At 36.3% G+C, this 20,930-nt stretch overlaps 4 protein-coding genes across 4 annotated transcripts; all 4 read left to right on the forward strand.

Moving 5' to 3' along the window:
• Window positions 1-342: 342 nt before the first annotated feature.
• On the forward strand, window positions 343-5,845 carry LOC104220693 (dnaJ protein P58IPK homolog). Its single transcript, XM_009771604.2, has 9 exons — window positions 343-591; window positions 1,493-1,658; window positions 2,616-2,817; window positions 2,952-3,112; window positions 3,289-3,382; window positions 3,498-3,710; window positions 4,286-4,366; window positions 4,823-5,041; window positions 5,303-5,845. The coding sequence occupies exons 1-9, from the start codon at window positions 456-458 to the stop codon at window positions 5,474-5,476; spliced, it is 1,446 nt and encodes a 481-aa protein (XP_009769906.1). The 5' UTR covers window positions 343-455; the 3' UTR covers window positions 5,477-5,845.
• A 1,056-nt stretch (window positions 5,846-6,901) lies between these two features.
• On the forward strand, window positions 6,902-10,460 carry LOC104220692 (serine carboxypeptidase-like 50). The gene is made up of 2 exons (XM_009771603.2): window positions 6,902-8,357; window positions 9,913-10,460. The coding sequence occupies exons 1-2, from the start codon at window positions 7,007-7,009 to the stop codon at window positions 9,924-9,926; spliced, it is 1,365 nt and encodes a 454-aa protein (XP_009769905.1). The 5' UTR covers window positions 6,902-7,006; the 3' UTR covers window positions 9,927-10,460.
• Window positions 10,461-11,489: 1,029 nt separating this feature from the next.
• LOC104220691 (fasciclin-like arabinogalactan protein 12) lies at window positions 11,490-12,509 on the forward strand. The gene has a single exon (XM_009771602.2). The coding sequence runs from the start codon at window positions 11,559-11,561 to the stop codon at window positions 12,333-12,335; it is 777 nt and encodes a 258-aa protein (XP_009769904.1). The 5' UTR covers window positions 11,490-11,558; the 3' UTR covers window positions 12,336-12,509.
• A 2,039-nt stretch (window positions 12,510-14,548) lies between these two features.
• On the forward strand, window positions 14,549-15,658 carry LOC104220690 (fasciclin-like arabinogalactan protein 12). Its single transcript, XM_009771601.2, has one exon. It carries the CDS (start codon window positions 14,852-14,854, stop codon window positions 15,569-15,571), a length of 720 nt encoding a protein of 239 aa, XP_009769903.1. The 5' UTR covers window positions 14,549-14,851; the 3' UTR covers window positions 15,572-15,658.
• Window positions 15,659-20,930: the final 5,272 nt, after the last annotated feature.

Here is a 20,930-nt window from a genome sequence, read left to right on the forward strand (position 1 = left end):
ATCTCATATGTGATTTGCGAGCTATTGCACAGTGAACAAGTTACCGTGCGCATCCAACGGGTTCCACGGGAATTTTCCCACAAAAAAAAAAAAAAAAAAAGTGTAAGTAATCTCTTCAAATATGTCTAATCAACTAATCACCTTTATTAGAAGAAAATCCAAACAAATAAATTAAATTTAGTCGCGTACGAAAAAGCACATAGCAAAATCCTACGTGTCAAGATCCCAGTGGAAGATCCACAAAACCAAATTTTCCAAAGACACGTGGCATAAGCCGATAGGCTAATCTAACGTGGAATGACACGAGAAACCTTTAACCTTTGAAACCCCTCTTTGTCACTTGTAACACAAACAAAGCTTTACATTGTGCGAAAAACGCAAATCTATATAGTTTGGTTCAAAAATTACACACATATATGTATTGTATTTTGTATGTATTTACAGCCAATTGAATAATGGAGCCATTGATTAAGAAGCTATGGAGCTTTGATTATTTCGTGGCGTGGAGGGGCTTCTTATTTTCAGCATTGATACTCAACTTTGTATTTGCCTGCCAATTTCTTTTTCTTCAACCCCTTGTATCTGCCTTAGGTAAACTTTCAAGATTTGATTTTTATGATTATATTGTTTAATTTTTTTATTTGGGGTTTTTAAATTTTTAGCTGTGAATTTGGATACCGAGATTCGTGCATTGTGATTAATAGTGACAGTTGATTTGGGGATTTGAGCTTTGAGCAAAAATGTTATGGTTTTCTTGGCTTGGAATGCATATTGCTGTTGTACCAGAATCAACTCATTTAATTTTTAACTTAGAGAGTATGAAGATTACAAATTTAATTCTAAAAAAGTGTAGAAGTGAAAAAGAATTTGCTGTTCTTCTTTTGGTTGGTCGTTATTAACTTCTAAGATATTGCATTCTTTTTCCTCTCTTTTAGTCTTTCTGCTAATGAATTGTCTTCAAAGTAATGAAAAATATGCTTTTGATCCCATCTGCCTAAGCCTTGGTGGACATAGTTACTCAATACCTGTGCTGGTAGGACGTAGTAGATATGATTGTGCGCACAGGTTGGCACGAGCACCAACATTATCCCAAAAAGAAACTAGGCAGGTGAAGTTTGTGTATTCATAGGCTTGTCGTAATTAAAGTTCTTTTGTGAAAAGGAAATTAGAGAATTAGTCTAATGAGAAAGAACTAGATCTGGTAAAATGATGAAACGTGAGTGGTTGAACTTTAAAGTAATGCAATGTTGTAAACGTGGATCTTTGATACTTTAAATTGGGAGGGGGAATTAAATTATTATTTGATGTTATCTTGAGTGATTCCGGTAGTTGTGTTGTCGTAAGGAAGGAGCAAAGAGATTATGTGCCTATTAACACCTCTAGCTTGATCCAATTTAAATGCCAAGGAACATGATTTACACTGTTCTTTTGTCATGTCATTGAAGTGGCATTTATTGTTCTCTGATATTTTCTTGTTATTCTTGATACATAGACACCAAACCTGGAGATGCTGCTGCACTGTTTGAGAGAGTTTCACAAAATGTAAAAGTTAAGAAATACAGTGAGGCACTTAATGATCTAAATTCAGCCATAGAGGCAGACCCAGCGCTTTCAGAGGCGTATTGGCGTCGTGCATCTCTTCTTCGTCAGTTGTGCAGGTTAAGTCCAACTCTTTTACTGCATATTAAAAGTTGGTCATCTTGATATAAGATTGTTTGATGTACGTGAACATCTTTGTTAGATGCTTCCTATTATCTACCATTTAATGGTGTGTGCTGCATGTTGTTGTTGATGGTGCTTGCAACTCCTAGAAAGCAAAGAATTACAATGGCTAGTGGGGTACGCCTTCAATGATTAGACTCCTAGGCAGTGGCGTAACCAAGAATTATAACAAGAGTATTCAAAAAATTGCAAGAATGCTACTCCTGGGATTTAAACCTATTGCCCAAAACATTTTTGAACCACCTTTGCCACTGGACTGGAATATTCTCGTATGTCATGGGGAGTCAAAACATATATATATATATATATGCAAGAAGTTTACTTTTGCCGTAGTTGTACTTGTAATTTTCCTGTAAAGCTAATTCAACTGAACCTCCTTGCATCTACCTAACACCCCCCTCCTCCTAGGAATTGCTATAACTGCGACCATTTAGAATTTCTATATTCTGACCCCACTGGGGTGCGGCCCTCTGGACTTTGCGTGAACGTAGGATGCTTCATGCACCGGGCTGCCCTTTTTTTTGAATTCGTTATTCTGACATAGGTTTGAGATATTTAGGTGTGTAAATATGGTAACAACCATTTGCATCATGTCCAGGGCTTGAATACACTAGCATATCATCAAAATTGTTGTTTTCTAGATCAACTCATGTACCTCCTAATTTTGTTGCCATCTTGCTCAAGTAGCCTATTGCCTCAAATTGTGGGCTATTTACTTTGGAATGGTGCAGTAAATGTATCTGTGATCCCGCAAACCTTGTTCCCCAGTAGTTAGTGTTCAAGCATTTAAGATCTTATATCTATAGGTAGCATCTTATCTGAAAATTATATGATTAAGGCTTTTACCTTTCATCAAATAATCATATGATTTAGGCGATCTTTGGCTTATGTAGATATGATGAATCAGAAAGAAGCTACAAAAAGTTTCTGGAGATGAAACCAGGAGACTCAGCTGCGGAAAAGGAGCTTTCTCAGTTGCACCAATCTAAGAGTGCTTTTGATTCAGCTACCAACCTGTTGGACACAGGTGACATTAAAAAAGCATTGGAGTATATTGATAAAGTCGTACTTGTTTTCTCTCCAGCATGCTCCAAGGTATTCATTTCTAACAATTTGAGGCTTTTGTCATTGTTACAGATGAAGTCATATTGTATTATTGTCCTAACTTCCTGTGGAAAAGCCACTTGGTGTTACACCGAGCATGATGGTTTCTTAATGTGAATTTCTAGGCCAAACTCCTTAAGGCGAAACTATTGCTCTCAGATAAAGATTATTCCAGTGTCATATCTGAAACGGGATACATACTTAAAGAAGATGAGGATAATCTGGAGGCTTTACTGCTACGAGGCCGTGCCTACTACTATCTGGCTGATCATGATGTCGCCTTAAGGTAACTATCGACCTTGTCACTATTTCCCTACCTCCCGCTACACCAATCCAAGATAAAATCATTCAGCATTAATGCTGAAATGAGAGAACCCAAAAGAAAATGAAGGGCCAATGTTAAAAAAGCCAAATGTCATGTTATGAAGATTTTTTAAAGAAGCTTTTTACGCCCTTCTTCAGGCACTACCAAAAAGGTCTTCGTTCAGACCCAGAGCACGGGGAATTGAAGAAAGCATATTTTGGCTTGAAAAACTTACTGAAAAAGACTAAAAGTGTAAGCCTCACTATCTTTCCTGACAATCTTCCCATAAATGCAGACTTTTTTTCTGTTGCTATATCTTTAAGATATGATACAATATGAGCTTCTCCAACCTTGACCTTTCGCGCAGGCCGAAGATAATGCAAGTAAGGGTAAGCTTCGCCTTGCTGTGGAGGAGTATAAAGCAGCACTGACAATGGACCCCAACCATTCTGCACATAATGTAAATCTTCATCTTGGTTTGTGTAAAGTCTTGGTGAAGCTTGGAAGAGGGAAGGATGCCATATCGAGTTGCTCAGAAGCTCTTGAGCTTGATGGAGAGCTTATTGATGCTCTAGTGCAGGTTCTATCTTCATCTGCTTATGCTTTGTTTCAACCTGTAAATAAATATAGTCAATGGGCATTAGGATGTCCTACTTGCTAAGTTGCTCGGAGTCTTCACTTTCGATGCCGCACATCGACGGTGAAATTCGGAGCAGATACGGTAATTTCTGAAATCAAAACTAAAGCTAGGATAAAATTGAAGAAAATGGAATATCTTGTATATAGAAAATTCTATGTTAGTCATTTTCGTTTTCTCTTTCTCGGATTCTCCTCTTGATCAATATTTCTCCTTCTCGGAATACTTTGTAAGTTTTCTGCGTATTGACTCATAATTTAGACATATTTTTATAACTTTTTTTTAGATATTTGAATTATTTTTAGTCGAATCCCTGCACCTGTATCCATACCTGGATGTATCCCCGAATCTTAAAATTTAGATCATGAAGAATCCGACCTCTATATCGGCACCCATATCGGATACCCGCACCCGAGTCGGAGCAACTTAGCCCAATTTTACTAGATCAAGTTGTTTGCTTAGAAATATCAAGTTTACACCATAAATCCTGAATCTTGGAGTTGGACATATTTTTACAGAGGGGTGAAGCCAAGCTTCTAACAGAAGATTGGGAGGGAGCTGTTGCAGATTTGAAAGAAGCAGCCGAAAAATCTCCTCAGGTTTGTTGGCAACTATTTGCTTTTTTTAACTACAACCTTTTCTTCTCAGCGTGTTGTTTCTTGACATGGTAATACTGCATCTAGGATGAGAGAAGACATTGGCATGATAACTCAATCTGGCCAACACATATGGTGGATATATGATATGATTTGCGTTTTTTATTTTGAAGAGGGGGGGGGGGGTATTGAGTTTTGATCGCAACAAGGCTTAGACTTGGCAAGCTTTGTGATAACCGTGAACCAAAAGTCAGCATATTGAAAAGCAAAAAAATTCATGATTCACTGTCTCCAAGTCAAAATAAGATCTTTCCTTTTTACTCAAAACCAGTTCTCTTGTCCGATGTTTTCCTACATATGAATCCATATATCTACATCTATATCTGTGGTCCTCTCTATAGAAGTTTATCTTTTTAGCCTTAATCTGAATATCAAATAATCTGAAGTATACTTCTATAGGATAGGAATATTCGTGAAGCGCTGATGAGGGCTGAGAGATCTTTGAAATTGAGCCAACGGAAGGATTGGTACAAGATCTTGGGAGTCTCAAAGACAGCATCTGTTTCAGAGATCAAAAAGGCATACAAAAAGCTTGCTCTGCAATGGCATCCAGACAAGAACGTTGAAAACAGAGAAGAAGCAGAAAACAAATTTCGTGAAATAGCAGCTGCATATGAGGTTTGTTTTTCTTTTCTTTTCCATCAGTTTTCATTTGATCTGTTTCAGTCTTATGTGTTAGTAGCCACATTGCAGTGTTAGATTGACGACACAAGTGAGTCATTTCAGATAAAGTAGTTTGAAATTATGCCTATCTATTAACAGATCTCTTAGTATAAAATGGCTTTTCTTTGATTTTTTTTCCCCTTAATTTTTCCTCTATTAGCATGTCACGCTATGGGGGTTCTGCTATTTGTCTGAATGTCATGCCTCTCTTAACAGGTTCTAGGTGACGAGGAAAAACGTACACGATATGACCAAGGGGAAGACATTGACGACATGGGTTCAGGAATGGGTGGTGGGGGATTCAACCCTTTCGGCGGAGGAGGGCAGCAGTATACATTCCACTTTGAAGGAGGATTTCCAGGTGGGGGATTTGGCGGATTCCATTTTTGACCTCGACAGTGTTCTTTGCCAAGAAACTCCTCACATTGTTTCTGCAAGGGATGCACAGTTCAAAAGTACAGTAGGCTCTCATACTCATTCCCAAGAAGTTTTTGCTTTGCGGATACCATTTTTTCTTTCATTTATGTATTGTAGCAGTAGATTTAAGGAGAATTGATCGGATCGATAACAGGTCCATGTGTAACTTCCTAACTCAAAATATGGATGTTGTGGAGGAGATAACTGATGTAGCTACAATATCAAATAGTTCTTCTGATGTGACAAAAGATTCGAAATAATTTCTCGTTTCTGTACTGAGTTCACATGAGCAATTGTACGCATCGTCTACCTCCTGAAACAAGGTAGTATGAGGTTTGTTAAGCCAAGTAACTCAGATTTGAGAGTGACAAGTTGAAGTACAGGTAGTTGATGCAGTTGGTTATGTTTTTTTTTTCTTTTAGTTGCATTTAGTGATACTTTTAAATGCTTTTCTGATTATACTGAGTTTATGAAAGAAACTTGACACTCAACTATGAAAAGGGATTCATACTCTCTTTTTGTTTGAATCACTATTTAAACTCTCAACTAGTATTTGTACCAAATAATTGTAAAATATAGGGTTTCTTTATTAACATATGTTAGTTCAATTGCAATGATGTAACTAGTGATGACAAAATGGATTGAAAAAACAATTATCCATTCATATTATCTATCTAAAAATGAGCTGAATAATCAACTTTTTAAAAATGGGTTAAATATGGATAAGATCCATATCATCTGCTTAAAAATGAATAATCAATAGATTTAAATATTACATTTGCAAAGACTGAAATTGGGTTTTGTCAAATTTGAGGGACTAGGAATTTTTCCAAAAGTGATCTATATTATCTGTCGGTTAACCTATTTTTTATCTATATTAAATATGAGCCGGGTCATGTAATTTATTCATTTTTTGTATTACCCGTTTTCGACTTGTCTATATCCTACCCGACGCGCCGTTTTGCACCTCTAGGCTCTAGATGTAACTATGCTAGGATAGGCTGATTTTACAATTAAGGAAGAGTGTCTTTAAGCAGATAAAATCTAAATATCATAGATATTTATAGCAATTAAGAGCATTTGAGCAAACTTATCAATTATTCGTACAAAACAAAAATAAATCACATGTAAATACAATAAATGATGTCAAATACAAGGGGATCCCGAGCTACTATACCAACAACAAAAGTACAAAAGAAACAGACAAAAATAATAAATGAAACTGAAACTGAAACTGAAACTGAAAGAAAGGATATAGTACTAGATGATTTTGTTTTTTAAATGCAAAAATCCATTGTTTAGCACATCCACATTCGGAATTCTCAGAAATCAGAATATTCGCCTGCAGAATATTGCCTATAGAATTATTGCTATTGCCTCGTAATTCTGGACACGTGCACTCATTTTTACAACAACAATAATGAGAGAATAATCAATTTCTTATCTTTAGTACCTCTATATACTTGATCAGTGAGTGACATAGGTCAATTCCTTGTATCAATAATGGAGTCCAGACCAAAATCACTGCACCTTTTTATGCTCTTCTATTGCTTATCATCAGCAATAATAACTGCGCAATCTTCCTTTCCCAAAGAAGCCCTGCCAACAAAATCAGGTTACCTCACAGTTAACTCAACAACTGGTTCAGCCATTTTTTACACTTTCTATGAAGCTCAAAAATCCAGCACAAAACTCAATCTTTCTGAAACCCCAATTCTTATTTGGCTCCAAGGTGGTCCTGGTTGCTCTTCTATGCTTGGAAACTTCTATGAACTTGGTCCTTACCGTGTCTCATCTTCTTTCAGGCATAACGTCGAACACCTTTCGCTCGAACCTAATTCTGGCTCTTGGAATCGAATATTTGGGCTCCTTTTTCTTGATAATCCTATTGGAACTGGATTTAGTATTGCTTCAAGTCCAGATGAGATACCAAGAAACTTACACGATGTTGCTAAACACCTTTTTAAAGCTACAAGGGAGTTTATTGCATTAGATCCTTTGTTTATGACGCGTCCGATTTACTTAACTGGTGAAAGTTATGCTGGTAAGTATGTGCCAGCATTTGGGTACTATACAGTGAAAAAGAATGCGGGTTTGCCTAAATCAAGACGGTTGAATTTAGCTGGGATTGCGATTGGGAATGGATTGACTGACCCTGAAACTCAAGTTGGCACTCATGCTCTAAGTGCTTACTATTCCGGATTGATCAATGAGAAGCAAAAGACACAACTGGAATCACTTCAAAAGGAAGCGATTCGACTTACCAAAAATGGCAATTGGAGCGCGGCAACGAGTGCTAGATCGAGGGTGTTGGGGATGTTGGCGAATATGACGGGGCTTGCCACTTTATATGATTTTAGGAGGCTAGAGCCTTATGAAGATGAATTGGTGGCTAAATTTTTAAGCAATGTAGATATCAAGAGGGCTCTAAAAGCAAATGAATCCATAGCTTTCGAAGTATGCAGTGATTCAGTAGGCAAAGCATTGCACGAGGACGTGATGAAAAGCGTGAAGTACATGGTGGAGTACTTGATTAAGCATACTAAGGTGTTGTTATACCAGGGACAGTGTGATTTGAGAGATGGAGTGGTGTCGACTGAGGCATGGATGAAGACGATGAAGTGGGACGGAATTGAAAAGTTTTTGGAGGCGGAGCGGAAGGTTTGGAGAGTGAATGACGGGCTTGCTGGATATGTGCAAAAGTGGGAGAGTTTGAGCCATGTTGTCGTAATGAACGCAGGGCATCTTGTTCCTACCGATCAGGCAGTGAATTCTCAGGTGATGATTGAAGATTGGGTATTGGAAAAGGGATTGTTTGCCACAGGTCAGATTAAGCAAAAGCCAAGCAATATTGGTAAATCACTTTGAGCTCTTTGTGGCATGTGCTGCTCTGTGTTGTAGTTGTACTATGACTTCCTGGAAATTTGAGTTTTATGCTTGTTGTATCAGTTCGTTTCACGAAGTTTGAAATGTTCTAACTAGAAATAAAAGGCAAAACTTTCTGATAATCGAATGCTTGGAGTTCATTTGACCATCACAAATGTCATTGTATGTGTTTAGATAATGAAAGTATACCTAATCGAAGGAAGCACACTATTTTCCTATGGTTTGGAGAGCAAAACAAAACAACATTGGCCAATAACCATTAGACCAGTGTATATTTTCTTTGACAATTTCAATAGAAGTAGCTAAAGGTAATGAACTTTTTTCAATCTCCTTCCTCCTGCTCCTTCAAATATAGAAATTTCATTCTTATAAAGATCTGTCATTTACTCAATGGTCGAGGCCTTCATGCTCACTCCACTCAGATATTTCATTGTTGAGTCCATGTGAGTACCAGCAGTCGACCACCTCAAGTTCCCTTTTCTCCTTGCTGTCTCATGCTACAAATGCATACTGGTTGAGATGATAAATGACAAGAGGAAGATCCAGTTAGAATCTCTCCAAGCTAAAGCCATTTCATTGACAAAAGGTGGCAATCGGAGTGAAGCAACAAATGTCAGAATTAAGGTTTTCAACACATCTCGAATCATGACTAGATTGGAAACATTCTAGTACCCTAAGGCAAAAGCCATTTGCAGTAATACAATAACAACAAACCCAGTGTGACCCACAAGTGAGGTCTGGGGAGGATAGTGTGTCCGCATACCTTACCCCTACCTTGTAAAGGTAGATAAGTTGTTTCCGATAGACCCTCGGCTCAGTAAAAGCATAGTCACAACATTATTAAAAAGAAATGTAGTAATAGATACAGTAATGGAAAAGAAGCAGTAACTAGGAGTCATTTGCAGTAATACATTTAAGAAATTATTCACCAAGGATACCGCCGGCTGGATCCAAGAATAGAAACATGGACTTGATGCCTCTCCGTAAGCTTTATGATAACGGTGACCCAAGAGTCAGCAAGAATTCATGATCACTGTCTCCAGTCTAAGTGAGGTCCTTCCTTTTGGCTCAAACCAAGTTAGCATGGTCTTTGCTCAAGCGGTTTGCTGTTGCTTGTCTGTTGTTTTTCTGTATATGAATCCAAATATCTATCTATATCTGTAAGCCATACTATACAGGTTTATCTTCTTTAGCCTTAATCTGGATATGTACACTTCCATACATACTGAAAAATATTTGTAAGTAGCTACCTTACAATGTTAGACTGATGACACAAGTGAGTCATTTTGGATAAAGTTGTTTGAAAATATTATGTTAGTGCATGGTGACATTTACTGGTTGAATTTGTACACCAATCTTTTAACAGATCACGTTCTGTAAAATGGTCTTTCTACAACTTTTTCCCCCCTTAGCTTCTTCTCTAGCATTTTGCCCAATGTTACTTTGCTATAATCCCGATTTCAAAAAGGATGACCTCTTTGAACTTTTTGCTATTTGTTTCATTGTTATGTCTCTCTTAACAGATTCTCGGCGATGAGGAAAAATGTACATAATATGATAGGAGAGAAGACATTGTGACATTGGTTCAGGAATGGTTTGTGGGGGATTCAACCCCTTCGGCGGAGGAGGGCAGCAGTTTACTTTCCACTTTTGAAGGAGGATTTCCAGCTGATGGTTTTCCAGGTGGGGGATTTGGCGGATTCCATTTTTGACCTCAATGGTGTTTGTTTTTCATGTTTCCTAAATGGTTTTGGCAAGAAACTCCTCACATGATTGCTGCAAGGGGTGCACAGCACAAACTACAGTAGGCTCTTGTACTCATTTCCAAGAAGTTTTGCTTTGGGGATACCTTTTTCCTTTCTTTTATGTATTGAGTAGCAGTAGATCTAAAGGAGAACTGTTCAGATCGATAAACAGGTCCATTTGTAACTTCCTTACTCGAACGGGATGTTATGAGCAGATAATGATGTAGTTACATTAGAAACAGTTCTTCTGATACTGAATCTAGTTACTTTCTTATTTCTATACTGGCTAATTTGAGATAAAGGTGTAGTTTTAATTGAGTGATATACACTGGTTGAACTATTTTTGGAGTACGTTTACCTTTTGTGACTAATGCATGATCATCAATGTTCTTCATTTATGTTATAAGATCACTTAATCTGTATTTGTCCAGCAATTTTAATGCAGAAAAATGAAGGTCTGATTGTCAGAGCTTGAGATGAATTTAAATGGAAAAACATAGATTCGTGTAACTGACCTTAACTTGTTTGGAATTGAGACCTTGATGTAATATCTCACTGTCGGAATGACAAGCTTTTGAAAATCTACTCTTAGCCACTAAATTCTGGTTGCACTATCTTGTCATGCATTGATATTGCAAAATCATACCTAATAACCAACAATTTGACATATAATCTTGCTATGTTGCATTATACATTATCATTAGCTGTACCAATATTTTCTGGATTGTGACCAATGTAGTTGCAAATTGCAACTAAATTAGCCCTCTTGTCCCACCATTCCTATCAATTATAATTGATGATTATCCTCCTGTAATTTTTTAGCCATTGAGTACATATTCCAACTAAAAAGATTCTAGTTGGGGATTGTACCCCAGCAGAAATCACAATTGAGAAACTGAATAGGATTCACAACTTCAAAAAACTTACCTCACTTTTCCCCATCTGTTTTCCTTCAATCATAAGCTAACCAGCAGCTGCTATAACATCATCAAAAACTTATTATTATCCACTTCTTCACCTTAAATGTAACCCTTCACCAAACATCACCCTCATTTTCATTTCATCCCAATACCCTTTTTATTGAAGGGGAGTCTTGGAGCAACAGTAAATTTGTCTCTGTATGACATACATGTCATGGGTTCGAGCCGTGGAATCACTCACTGATGCTTGCATCAGGATATGCTGCCTACATCACACCCCTTTGGGTGCGGCCCTTTTCCGAACCCTGCATAAACGCGAGATACTTCGTGCACCGGGCTGCCCTTTTGCCCAATACCCCACTAACTTTTTTCTATCATTTTCCCTTTTTTAGTTTCCTTAATTGTTTTAGAGCAAGGAGTCTACACACTCATTATTTAAGTGGCATAATCTTCTTTTGCCACCACCAAAGCAACTTCAAATTAAGCTTAACCAAAAAAGACAAAATGAAACATAACTTAGTGTCAACCTTTCTCTTCTTGTTTCTCCAATGCATTGGCATTTTGGCTCAAGGTCCAACTCCAGCTCCAACTCCACCACCTACTCGAGCTTCGGCTCCTGCTCCCGGACCACCTGGTCCGACTAATGTGACAAAAATCCTAGAAAAAGCAGGCCAATGTTCAACGTTTATTCGATTGTTACAAACCACTCAAGAAATCAGCCAAATAACCTCATTACTAAACAATTCCAACAGTATCACTATCTTTGTGCCACCAGATAATGCATTTTTGAGTATGAAAGCCGGGACTTTGAATTCGTTTAATGATCAGCAGAAAGCAGAACTGATCAAATTCCACATTCTGCCACAATACTTCTCCATTTCTCAGTTCCAAACTGCTAGCAATCCTGTACAGACACAAGCCGGTGGAACCAGTAACCGCGAATTCCCAATCAACATAACAACAAATGGCACTTCAGTGAATATAACTACTGGAATTGTCAATGCAAGTATTTCTAGTACAATTTACACAGATAGCCAGTTAGCTATTTATCAAGTGGACAAAGTTCTTCTCCCATTGCAATTCTTTGTCCCTCCTGCACCAGCACCTGCTCCTGCACCACCTAAGCCGAAAAAGAAAGCTGATTCGTCGGATTCTGACTCTACTTCTGCTCTATCTTCTGGTGCAATCTCTCTGGTTCCAGATATATTTTGTGCAATCAACTCTCCCCGCGGATTTGTCTTGTTCTTGGCTGTGTTTTCTTTTGTATATGTGAGCTCATAATTAAGTTGAAGTTGATATTATTGTGCATGCCTGCATTGCTGTGATTTCATTTAATTGTAATTTTGGTTTCTGCCATTTAATTGTATTGCATGCATGCATTGTTGTGATTTCATTTAATTGTAATTTTGGTATACGCCGTGTAAATTTGATTTGGTTTTATTACCTGATTTTCTACCTACTCGCTGTTAAATAGTTTGTAATAGGAAGTGGGGTTGTCTCGTATCAGAAGGTAAATATGATTTTGAAGACTTTGTATATTAAGAGACTTAGTTTTCTTGACTGTTAACGCCTGAAAGCCTACTGCTTTACTATGTTTATTCTATTTCTCTAACATTTGCACTATAACGTTCACTAAAATGTAGAAGAGTAATAAAAAGGGATTATTCTTTTTCTGTTTCTATACTTTCCAATTTATGTTATAATCTTCAACTGCATGTTTGTTTTCCAAGTTAGATTTCTGTAAACCCGTTTCCCTCCTTGAGGCTATGAAAAGGAGTTAAGTTCTATGCACTAACCACATGTAACTTTAAACAATCAGGTCAATTATAAGGTAATTCTCTAAATTCATTTTAGTTGATAACCTAACTCGAGTATGATTTACACATTCGTGAATTTGACATTATAACTTAAATCGATGAAAAAGTATCAACCAACCCTGGTGTTCTATCGACCATACAGGGAATTGGAGTAGCATTCTACCGATGTCAAGTCATGGACTGGTTTCTTCAGCCCTTTTTCTATGTGTTGGTATTCTATATGACCGACATAAGACTCGGTTGTTAGATATTTCGGACGTTCAGTGAGCACCATGCCGCATCTCTCTACTATTTTTTCTCTTCCACTTTGGCCAATATGAGTTTACCTTGTACTGGCAGCTTTAACGGGGGAATTTCTCATCTTAGTAGGAGCTTTCCAAAGAAATAGGAGTCTACCTGCTTGATGAACTAAACAACAACTTGGGAAATAGCATCCCGGTACACTAAGCTCCCGCTATGCGCGGAGTCCGGGAAAGGGCAGGACCAATTGTACGCAGCCTTACCCTGCATTTCTGCAAGAGGCTGTTTCCACAAGGGTCTATTGCTTGAACTAAACAGCAACTTGGGAGTCTTTTTATTTGATCCATCCAAAGCTTCTCTTCCTAAAGGCAATTTCAATCATTTAACAGTGCTCCAAGTTTTGTGGAGTTAATGAAACAGCTCCATTTAGGTATAAAATATTGTGAACCAACATACTTGGTTAACCCTGATTATAAGCAGTCCATACACATGTGACCATTGGCTCAAACTTGGACTATAGATATGTATATGTTAAATGAAATAAGGTTTATGATTAAGAAGCTTATGACCATTATGTCAAATGTTCAATGAAATAAAGTTTCAAGCCATTGGACTCTGAGACTCTAAATACATCATCTCACTGGGGATTCTGGACAGGAATGAGGGAAGAAAATTTATCCTTATTTATGTGGTATTTAAGTGGAGAAAGGTAGAGGGGCGGGTCCTTTATCCCCATGTTTAAGGCTGCGCTTGATCCTAAGGATTGGTCCCAGATGGATTTCTCGACCGTGACAAAAAAAAAAAGAATTATCCTCATTTAAAAAGTATAGTAGCTAATTACACCATAAGAGGCCTCTGAAATCTTTCCAAAATTACAACTGCTAAATTTTGCTTATACTGTTTGTCACTAATTTACATTGCAAAAACATACCTAATAACCAATAAAGTTGTTTGCTGGATTACAAGTTGCTATCTTACATTGATCTCATCAGTTGTACCTAGAGTTTTGTCGATTGTGACTGTTGAAATTACATCTTAATTAGCCCCCCTGTCCCATTATAACCATAAATAATGATTGTCCTCCTCTAAATATATTTACATTACATACATGGATTAAGGATTTTCCCTCGTACATTTTCGACAACAAACAACAACAACAATCTCAGTGTAATCTCATAGGTGAGATTTGCGAAGGATAGTGACTATGCAGTCTTACTCCTACCTTATGTAGGTAGAGAGGCGGTTTTCAACAACAATAATAAACCCAGTGTAATCTCACAAATAAAACTGAGGAGGGTAGTGTGTACACAGACCTTACACCTGGCTTGAAGAAGGCAGAGAGGCGGTTTGTGATATAGATTTTTCTCAACATCTAGCTCAAAACAAAAAATTGAATAGTATCCACACAAAAACACAAACTTACTGTAGACATAAAATAAACTTATCTCTGCTATTCTCAGCTGTTTTTCCTCCCATCATAAGCAAACTAACAGCTGCTCTGAGTTTATCAAATACCTATGATGTTCCTTCCCACCTTAAATTACACTCTTTCACCTAACTTTACACTCAATTTGTTTCTACCTCAATACCCCACAAATCCTTTCTTTCATTGTTTTCAAATCAAGAAATCCACCCTCTCAAATATATAAATTCCCACATTTTCCCTCCTCCCTCCACCACACCTAGAAATATAAACACCATTTACTGCAACAACAACAAAAAAAACCAAAGAAAAGAAAAATGAAAAACATGTTCTTGTTCTTGTTCTTTTTGTTCTTGCAATGCATGGGCATTTTGGCTCAGGCTCCGGCTCCAGCACCAGGCCCACCACCTCCATTAAACGTGACAAAGATCCTCGATAAAGCAGGCCAATGTTCAACGTTTATCCGTCTACTACAGAACACACAGCAACTCAACGAAATCACCTCACAACTCAACAATTCCAACAATGGAATCACAATGTTTGTGCCCACAGACAATGCATTCTTGAGTATGAAAGCAGGAACTTTAAATTCTTTCACTGATCAACAAAAAGCTGAACTTATCCAATTCCATATTCTTCCTACATATTATTCTTTAACTCAATTCCAAACTGCAAGCAATCCTTTAAGAACACAAGCTGGTGGAACCAGCAACCGCGAATTTCCAATAAATATTACTACAACAGGAAGTTCAGTTAATATAACAACTGGTATTGTTAATGCAAGTGTGTCAAATACTATATATACTGATAACCAATTAGCTATATATCAAGTGGATCAAGTTCTTCTTCCATTGAAATTCTTTGTACCTCCTGCACCAGCTCCTGCTCCTACGCCTATTAAGCCGAAAAAGAAAGCCGGGTCCGCAGATTCTTCTACTGAACCGGCTGTTTCCTTTGCTACTTCTCTGGTTCCAAACATGATCTACAAAACCGGTTTTTTCTTCTTCTTTTCTGTTGTGTTTTGTTGGAGTTTATGAGGTTATAAGTCTGTTGTTAGTATTTGTGTGCATGTATGCTTGTGATTCTTTACGTACATTTCATTCATATTGAATTTTGAGTGTTAAGTGGTCTTGTCATTTTTTACAAGAATTGATCTTGGTTAGTATTAGTTGTACTTACCCTCGGACCCCTCTATAACATTATCGGTATATAACAATCATTCACTATAAAAACTAAGTTTCTTTTGGAACTAATTTCCATGGTATGTTATAATATATATTCTATATAATAGCACTCCGCTATAACAATCAAATTTTTTGGAACAAACGAGGTTGTTATAAAGAGATTTAATTGTATTTTATTTCAAGAGGCAAAGAGAGGTGAAGTATTTAGAGTAGTGAACAAATTTTAGCAGTAAATTACAAAATATAAAGGTGTACATTTGTAATAAATTCTAACAACTTGTTTGGATGGTTGTTACATATAGTTTCATAATGTATCGTATTTTATTGTATTGTATTATATTGTATAATTTGATGAATATAATGTTTGGATAGATTATACCGTTTGACGTTGCTTGATGATATCACGCACCAATAATATGAAGAATAAACTTGTACTATTATAAACAAAAATTATGATACGGGGTAAAATTATTATATGAAAATATAGGATAAATAATAAAATAAAATTATTTAATTATAATGAAGGGTGAGATTGAGAGAAAAAGACAAGGTAACGACGCGACCACACCAAATCGGTTGTTACATAAAGTGGCACATTTTTATCGTTACGTAACGACGAATTTAACACTACGATACAATAAAATTTAAATAACAATCAAAACAAACATCGTATTTAAATTAACAATACAACCATCCAAACAAGCTGTAAAGTAGCATCAATAAAATTTGAGAACATTTGTGTGATTGGATCGGATGTAACTTCTATGATCAATTCATTAAGGACAAGCTACACTTTTAACCGGTTGACAAAAATAATTATATTTTCTAACCAAATATACAAAAAAATACATTGATTGGATACAAAATATGTATATTTTATATATATATTATACATTTATATAAAAATATTTATTTTGGCAGTTATTATTTATTGGAGCAGATATAATACATAGTTTTCCCATTAATTCAATAATTTCAATAGTTAATTATGCCTCAAATCCAAATTGATACATTTAACTATAATCATCTATATCATATACTTTGTTCAGTTTTAATAATATTTATGCGATCATCAAGGATTGCAGTAAGATAAATGGATAGAATTCTTTCACGGATAACCAGAAGTTTTAGATTCTCGAGCCTTAAAAATGAAAAATATCCTCGTAGAAAGAGCTTGCTCCTTTAACGAGCCTTACGGGGCGTGAAAAAAAATGATTTATGCAAATATTGCAGAAATAAAGCCTGATATTTAATTAGTCTTTACTCGGGTGCGGAAACACAACCACAAAGGTAAGGGGATCGTGAATTAGGCTCCTAGAAGGTGAAACACTATTTACCCTAATGATGAGACAAAGAAAAGCAACCTCCATTGATATTTAGGGAAAAAGATAATTTCAGCTTCCACTTATAGTTGTCCACTCCATTTTTGTGAAAAATAGAGAGAGTCACCCTCACGTATGTTTTATCATATTTATAGAATCTATTACTATTGTTTATTTTGCAACCTCCACCACAAAATATTAAAGTAACCACATACTATATGATATATAGGCTTCCAAAAATTTCCTTTGCTTTTCCACCTCATATTATTATGTCTACTTCTACCTTTTTCTCATTCTACTTTTTCTTCTTTTCAAAGTGAGATACTTTTCTCAAGTAGATAGAACAAAAAATGGATGGATTTAAATGGAACGACGTAGACGTCAAGAATTCTTATCGCCCAATCCCAATTTGCTTGAAGTTTACATGCAGTAGTAGTTTTTTTTGTACATAGAATAAAAAGTAGCACATGGTTTAATTCTTAACAACCATATTGGCTATACTCTTCGTATCATATCAATTATACCTCTTGGATAATATAAGAATACATAAATGCCGAGGGATGGCAATTGAGCGGTGCGAGTTTAGATACATGCGGAACGGTACGGGTTTAAATATATGTGGGTGCGCTGCGGGCGGGCCAAAAAAAAAAAATCTATACAGGTGCGGGTTTAAAAACTTCATCAAAGAAGGAAACTCAATTTTCTGACTTTCTGATGATGAAATTGGTTCAATATAATATATTGAAGTAAAATTAAGTTTCATATTGTTTTAACTTTGAACCCAATGCTTGCACGTCAAATTCTTATTCTTTTATGACAAGTTCTGATAATGTAATATCTAACACATAATTATTAAGTAATTATAAAATTATTTTATTGATCAAAGTGTTATTCCTTATTTTGCTCAAATAGACTACTGATTAAAAAAAGAAAAATATCTATTAATTGGTCTTGATATAGATCTTTTGTATTTCTAATGTATGCTTGAATAGGGTAAAATTAACATATATACTTTTATCAAATATAAAAAGTTAAAAAACAAAGAGATATCATGATATCAAAGATTTTTTTTAAGTTGCTTTTAGGCAGAATAGTCTAAATGTCACTTATACTTGTGCCACTTTGTCATGACGGTCCCCAAACTTATCATTTTGCCAATTGAACACTTACACTAATTCAAATCGTATGTTCACACTACTGCAAATAATGGATGAGCCTTCAAAGGCTTGTTTTGATTATTGTTGTTGTGTTTCACTATTTGAATCTTTATTCGAATTTTGGTGAAGAGATTCAAAGGCTTGTTTGTTGAGAATTTTCGAAATTCCATTGCTGGTCTTGGAAAGAACGAATCTAGTGGTTTGAAACCTAGTACTAAAACTCAGTTGCGTATTGAAATTTAGACTTGAAAATGCGATAAACATTTGTGTTTGAGGATCAAAACCGAAGGGACAAGCAGAGACGCCATTAAAGCTCGCTTGAAGCTTCTGGGTATGTGTGGTTCGAAGATTTCAATTTTAAGGCTCTCTGTGTTTCGGATTCCCCCTCTTTGGTCCATCTCTATGAAGCATCTCGTCGCCTTTATGGGATTGTGTCGAAAGCCCAATGCAACTTAGTTGTGGACTGTGGATTTTCATTTACTCATGCCTCACCCGTGTTTCAGAATTTCACATTGAATTACGGACGTCTTACGTGTAGGAGATTATATTACACGCACTGGTAACCTCCTATCATAAGCGTTTATTATATACGATTTGAACTAGTGTAAGTATTCAATTGGCAAAATGATAAGTTTGGGGACTGACATGACAAAGTGGCACAAGTATAAGTGTCATTTAGACTATTCTGCCTTGCTTTTATTGTATACAGACAAGATTTAATTTTCGTAAGTATCTTACCTCCTTTTCGTAACTGAAGTCTTCCATAATCAGTAGAATTAATAAAAAGCACAAGTATATATATTAAAAGTGTAAAAAAAATTCCAACCAAAGGATTAAAAAAAATTAAAACTAACAAAATAAAAAATAAAAAAAATTATGCGGGGCGGGTGAATACGAGTTAAGGGTGTATTGTGGGCCGGGCCGGGCCCGCGTGCCAAACGGGCCAAATGGGCCGATCTCTAGTGGTGCAAAAGCCCATAGCGGGACGGTCCTGACCAAATAGCCCGTGAGCCCGGGACCATTTAGCCCGGGACCGGCAGGCGGGCCTGGGCCGGTTCAACCGGGCCAAACGGTCCAAACGGGCCCCAACAGAAAAATGGCCAACGGTCAGATTTTTAAAATCTAGCCGCTGGCCTTCAATTTTCAATCGTTTGGAACTTTAAAAAATAGTCATTTGGCCCCCAAACTTTATTTTAACCCCAAACCTTTTATAATTACACTTTTTCCCTATTCTCAACTATAAATACCCCCTCATTCTTTCATTTTTACTCACAAATTCATCAATCTCTCTTTAATTTTCTTCTATAATTGCTTACTTTATTATTGCAATTTCGTGAAAAATTGTGAAGTTGGTGAATTGAAGTATGCAAGTCTTCAACGATATTCAATTTTCAAGAAGTTGTTCGTCAATTCGGTAAACTCGTTCAAACTCTTAATTTTTAATATTATAGTTTTGTTTGTTTTATTTAGTATAATTATAATTAATATGGACTTTTTCTTTGAAAAAAATATTTGGTGGTAAGGGTAAGAGAAAATCTAAAATTGGTGAATTTAGTCGTCAAACTACTACTCTTCCCCCGGCTCCCCGACCCAGACCTGTTACCCGTCCTCCTTCACCTATTATTCTTGATAGTGATAACCCTTGTTTTCAATTTTTCGATAGTCAATTTTGCCATGATGTTGCACCAGGTCAACAATTAAATGAAGAAGTTATGAATGCTCTTTATCCTAATCAAACTATCTTTGAAAATGATGAGGAAAATGATGATTTAGATTAAACGCAACCGGATTTAGATGATACACATACTAGTCCTGTTAAAAATCCAACTGATGCCCCGCCTAACCCTCCTGTAGTAACTCCTACTTTTAATAGAAAATCTTCTAAACGGCCCGAAACATCTCTTGTTTGGCACTTTTTTACTCAACTAAGAGAACAAAATAAGGCTAAGTATAAAACTTGTGGGTCTTTGATGGCTCATAAATATACTGGAGACCGTAGCGGTACGGGTAGCTTGAGTAGACACATATTGAAACACCTTAGAGATAAAGCTAGATATTTACAAATGAAAGCTGTGCAAGAGGGGACACGTGTAGATACTACGGTTAACCCTAGTACAAGTTCAAATCTAGTTCAACCGGGAATTAACACTGTTACCGGTGGCATTTTATATTAAGATCCAAATAAAGATCGTGAAGAATTGGCAAAAATGGTTACTGTTATGTGCTTACCCTATAGTTTTCCTTCTAACCCTCATTTTGTGCATTATATTAGAAGAATTTTTAATCCTACTTATAAAGGATGGCCTCGCGCAACCATAAAGAGTGATATTTATAAATATAAACATGAATATGAACAATATTTGCGCTATTTATTTACTCATATAGATTGTCGCATTACTATTACTACTGATATTGGTAGAAGTGGTAATGACTGTGATTATCTAACTATTACAAGTCATTGGATAGATGAGGAGTGGATAATGCAAAAGCGCATTATTGCTTATAGAATAATTAATTCACGCCACATAGGTAAGTTTATTGCTAACACAGATGCAGATATTTGTAGATATTTTTGCATTAGAGATAAAATAATGTCGGTTTCAATGGATAATGCTTCTAGTAGCACTAATGTTATAGGCTTGCTTACAACTACACTAAATCCTGCATTTAGTAATTTTTTTCATGTTAGATGTATTTGTCATATTTACCATTTAATCGTCGATGATGGTATGA

Source organism: Nicotiana sylvestris, chromosome 7, assembly GCF_000393655.2.
Source record: "Nicotiana sylvestris chromosome 7, ASM39365v2, whole genome shotgun sequence".
NCBI lineage: Eukaryota > Viridiplantae > Streptophyta > Magnoliopsida > Solanales > Solanaceae > Nicotiana > Nicotiana sylvestris.

What these genes read in the sequence shown, in the direction of transcription:
- LOC104220693 (XM_009771604.2), top strand. Translation starts at nt 456, where the DNA reads ATGGAGCCATTGATTAAGAAGCTATGGAGCTTTGATTATTTCGTGGCG. An exon ending in CTTCTTCGTCAGTTGTGCAG is followed by an intron (nt 1,659 to 2,615) that starts GTTAAGTCCAAC and finishes TGGCTTATGTAG; the next exon opens with ATATGATGAATCAGAAAGAA. An exon ending in GATCATGATGTCGCCTTAAG is followed by an intron (nt 3,113 to 3,288) that starts GTAACTATCGAC and finishes GCCCTTCTTCAG; the next exon opens with GCACTACCAAAAAGGTCTTC.
- LOC104220692 (XM_009771603.2), top strand. Translation starts at nt 7,007, where the DNA reads ATGGAGTCCAGACCAAAATCACTGCACCTTTTTATGCTCTTCTATTGC.
- LOC104220691 (XM_009771602.2), top strand. Translation starts at nt 11,559, where the DNA reads ATGAAACATAACTTAGTGTCAACCTTTCTCTTCTTGTTTCTCCAATGC.
- LOC104220690 (XM_009771601.2), top strand. Translation starts at nt 14,852, where the DNA reads ATGAAAAACATGTTCTTGTTCTTGTTCTTTTTGTTCTTGCAATGCATG.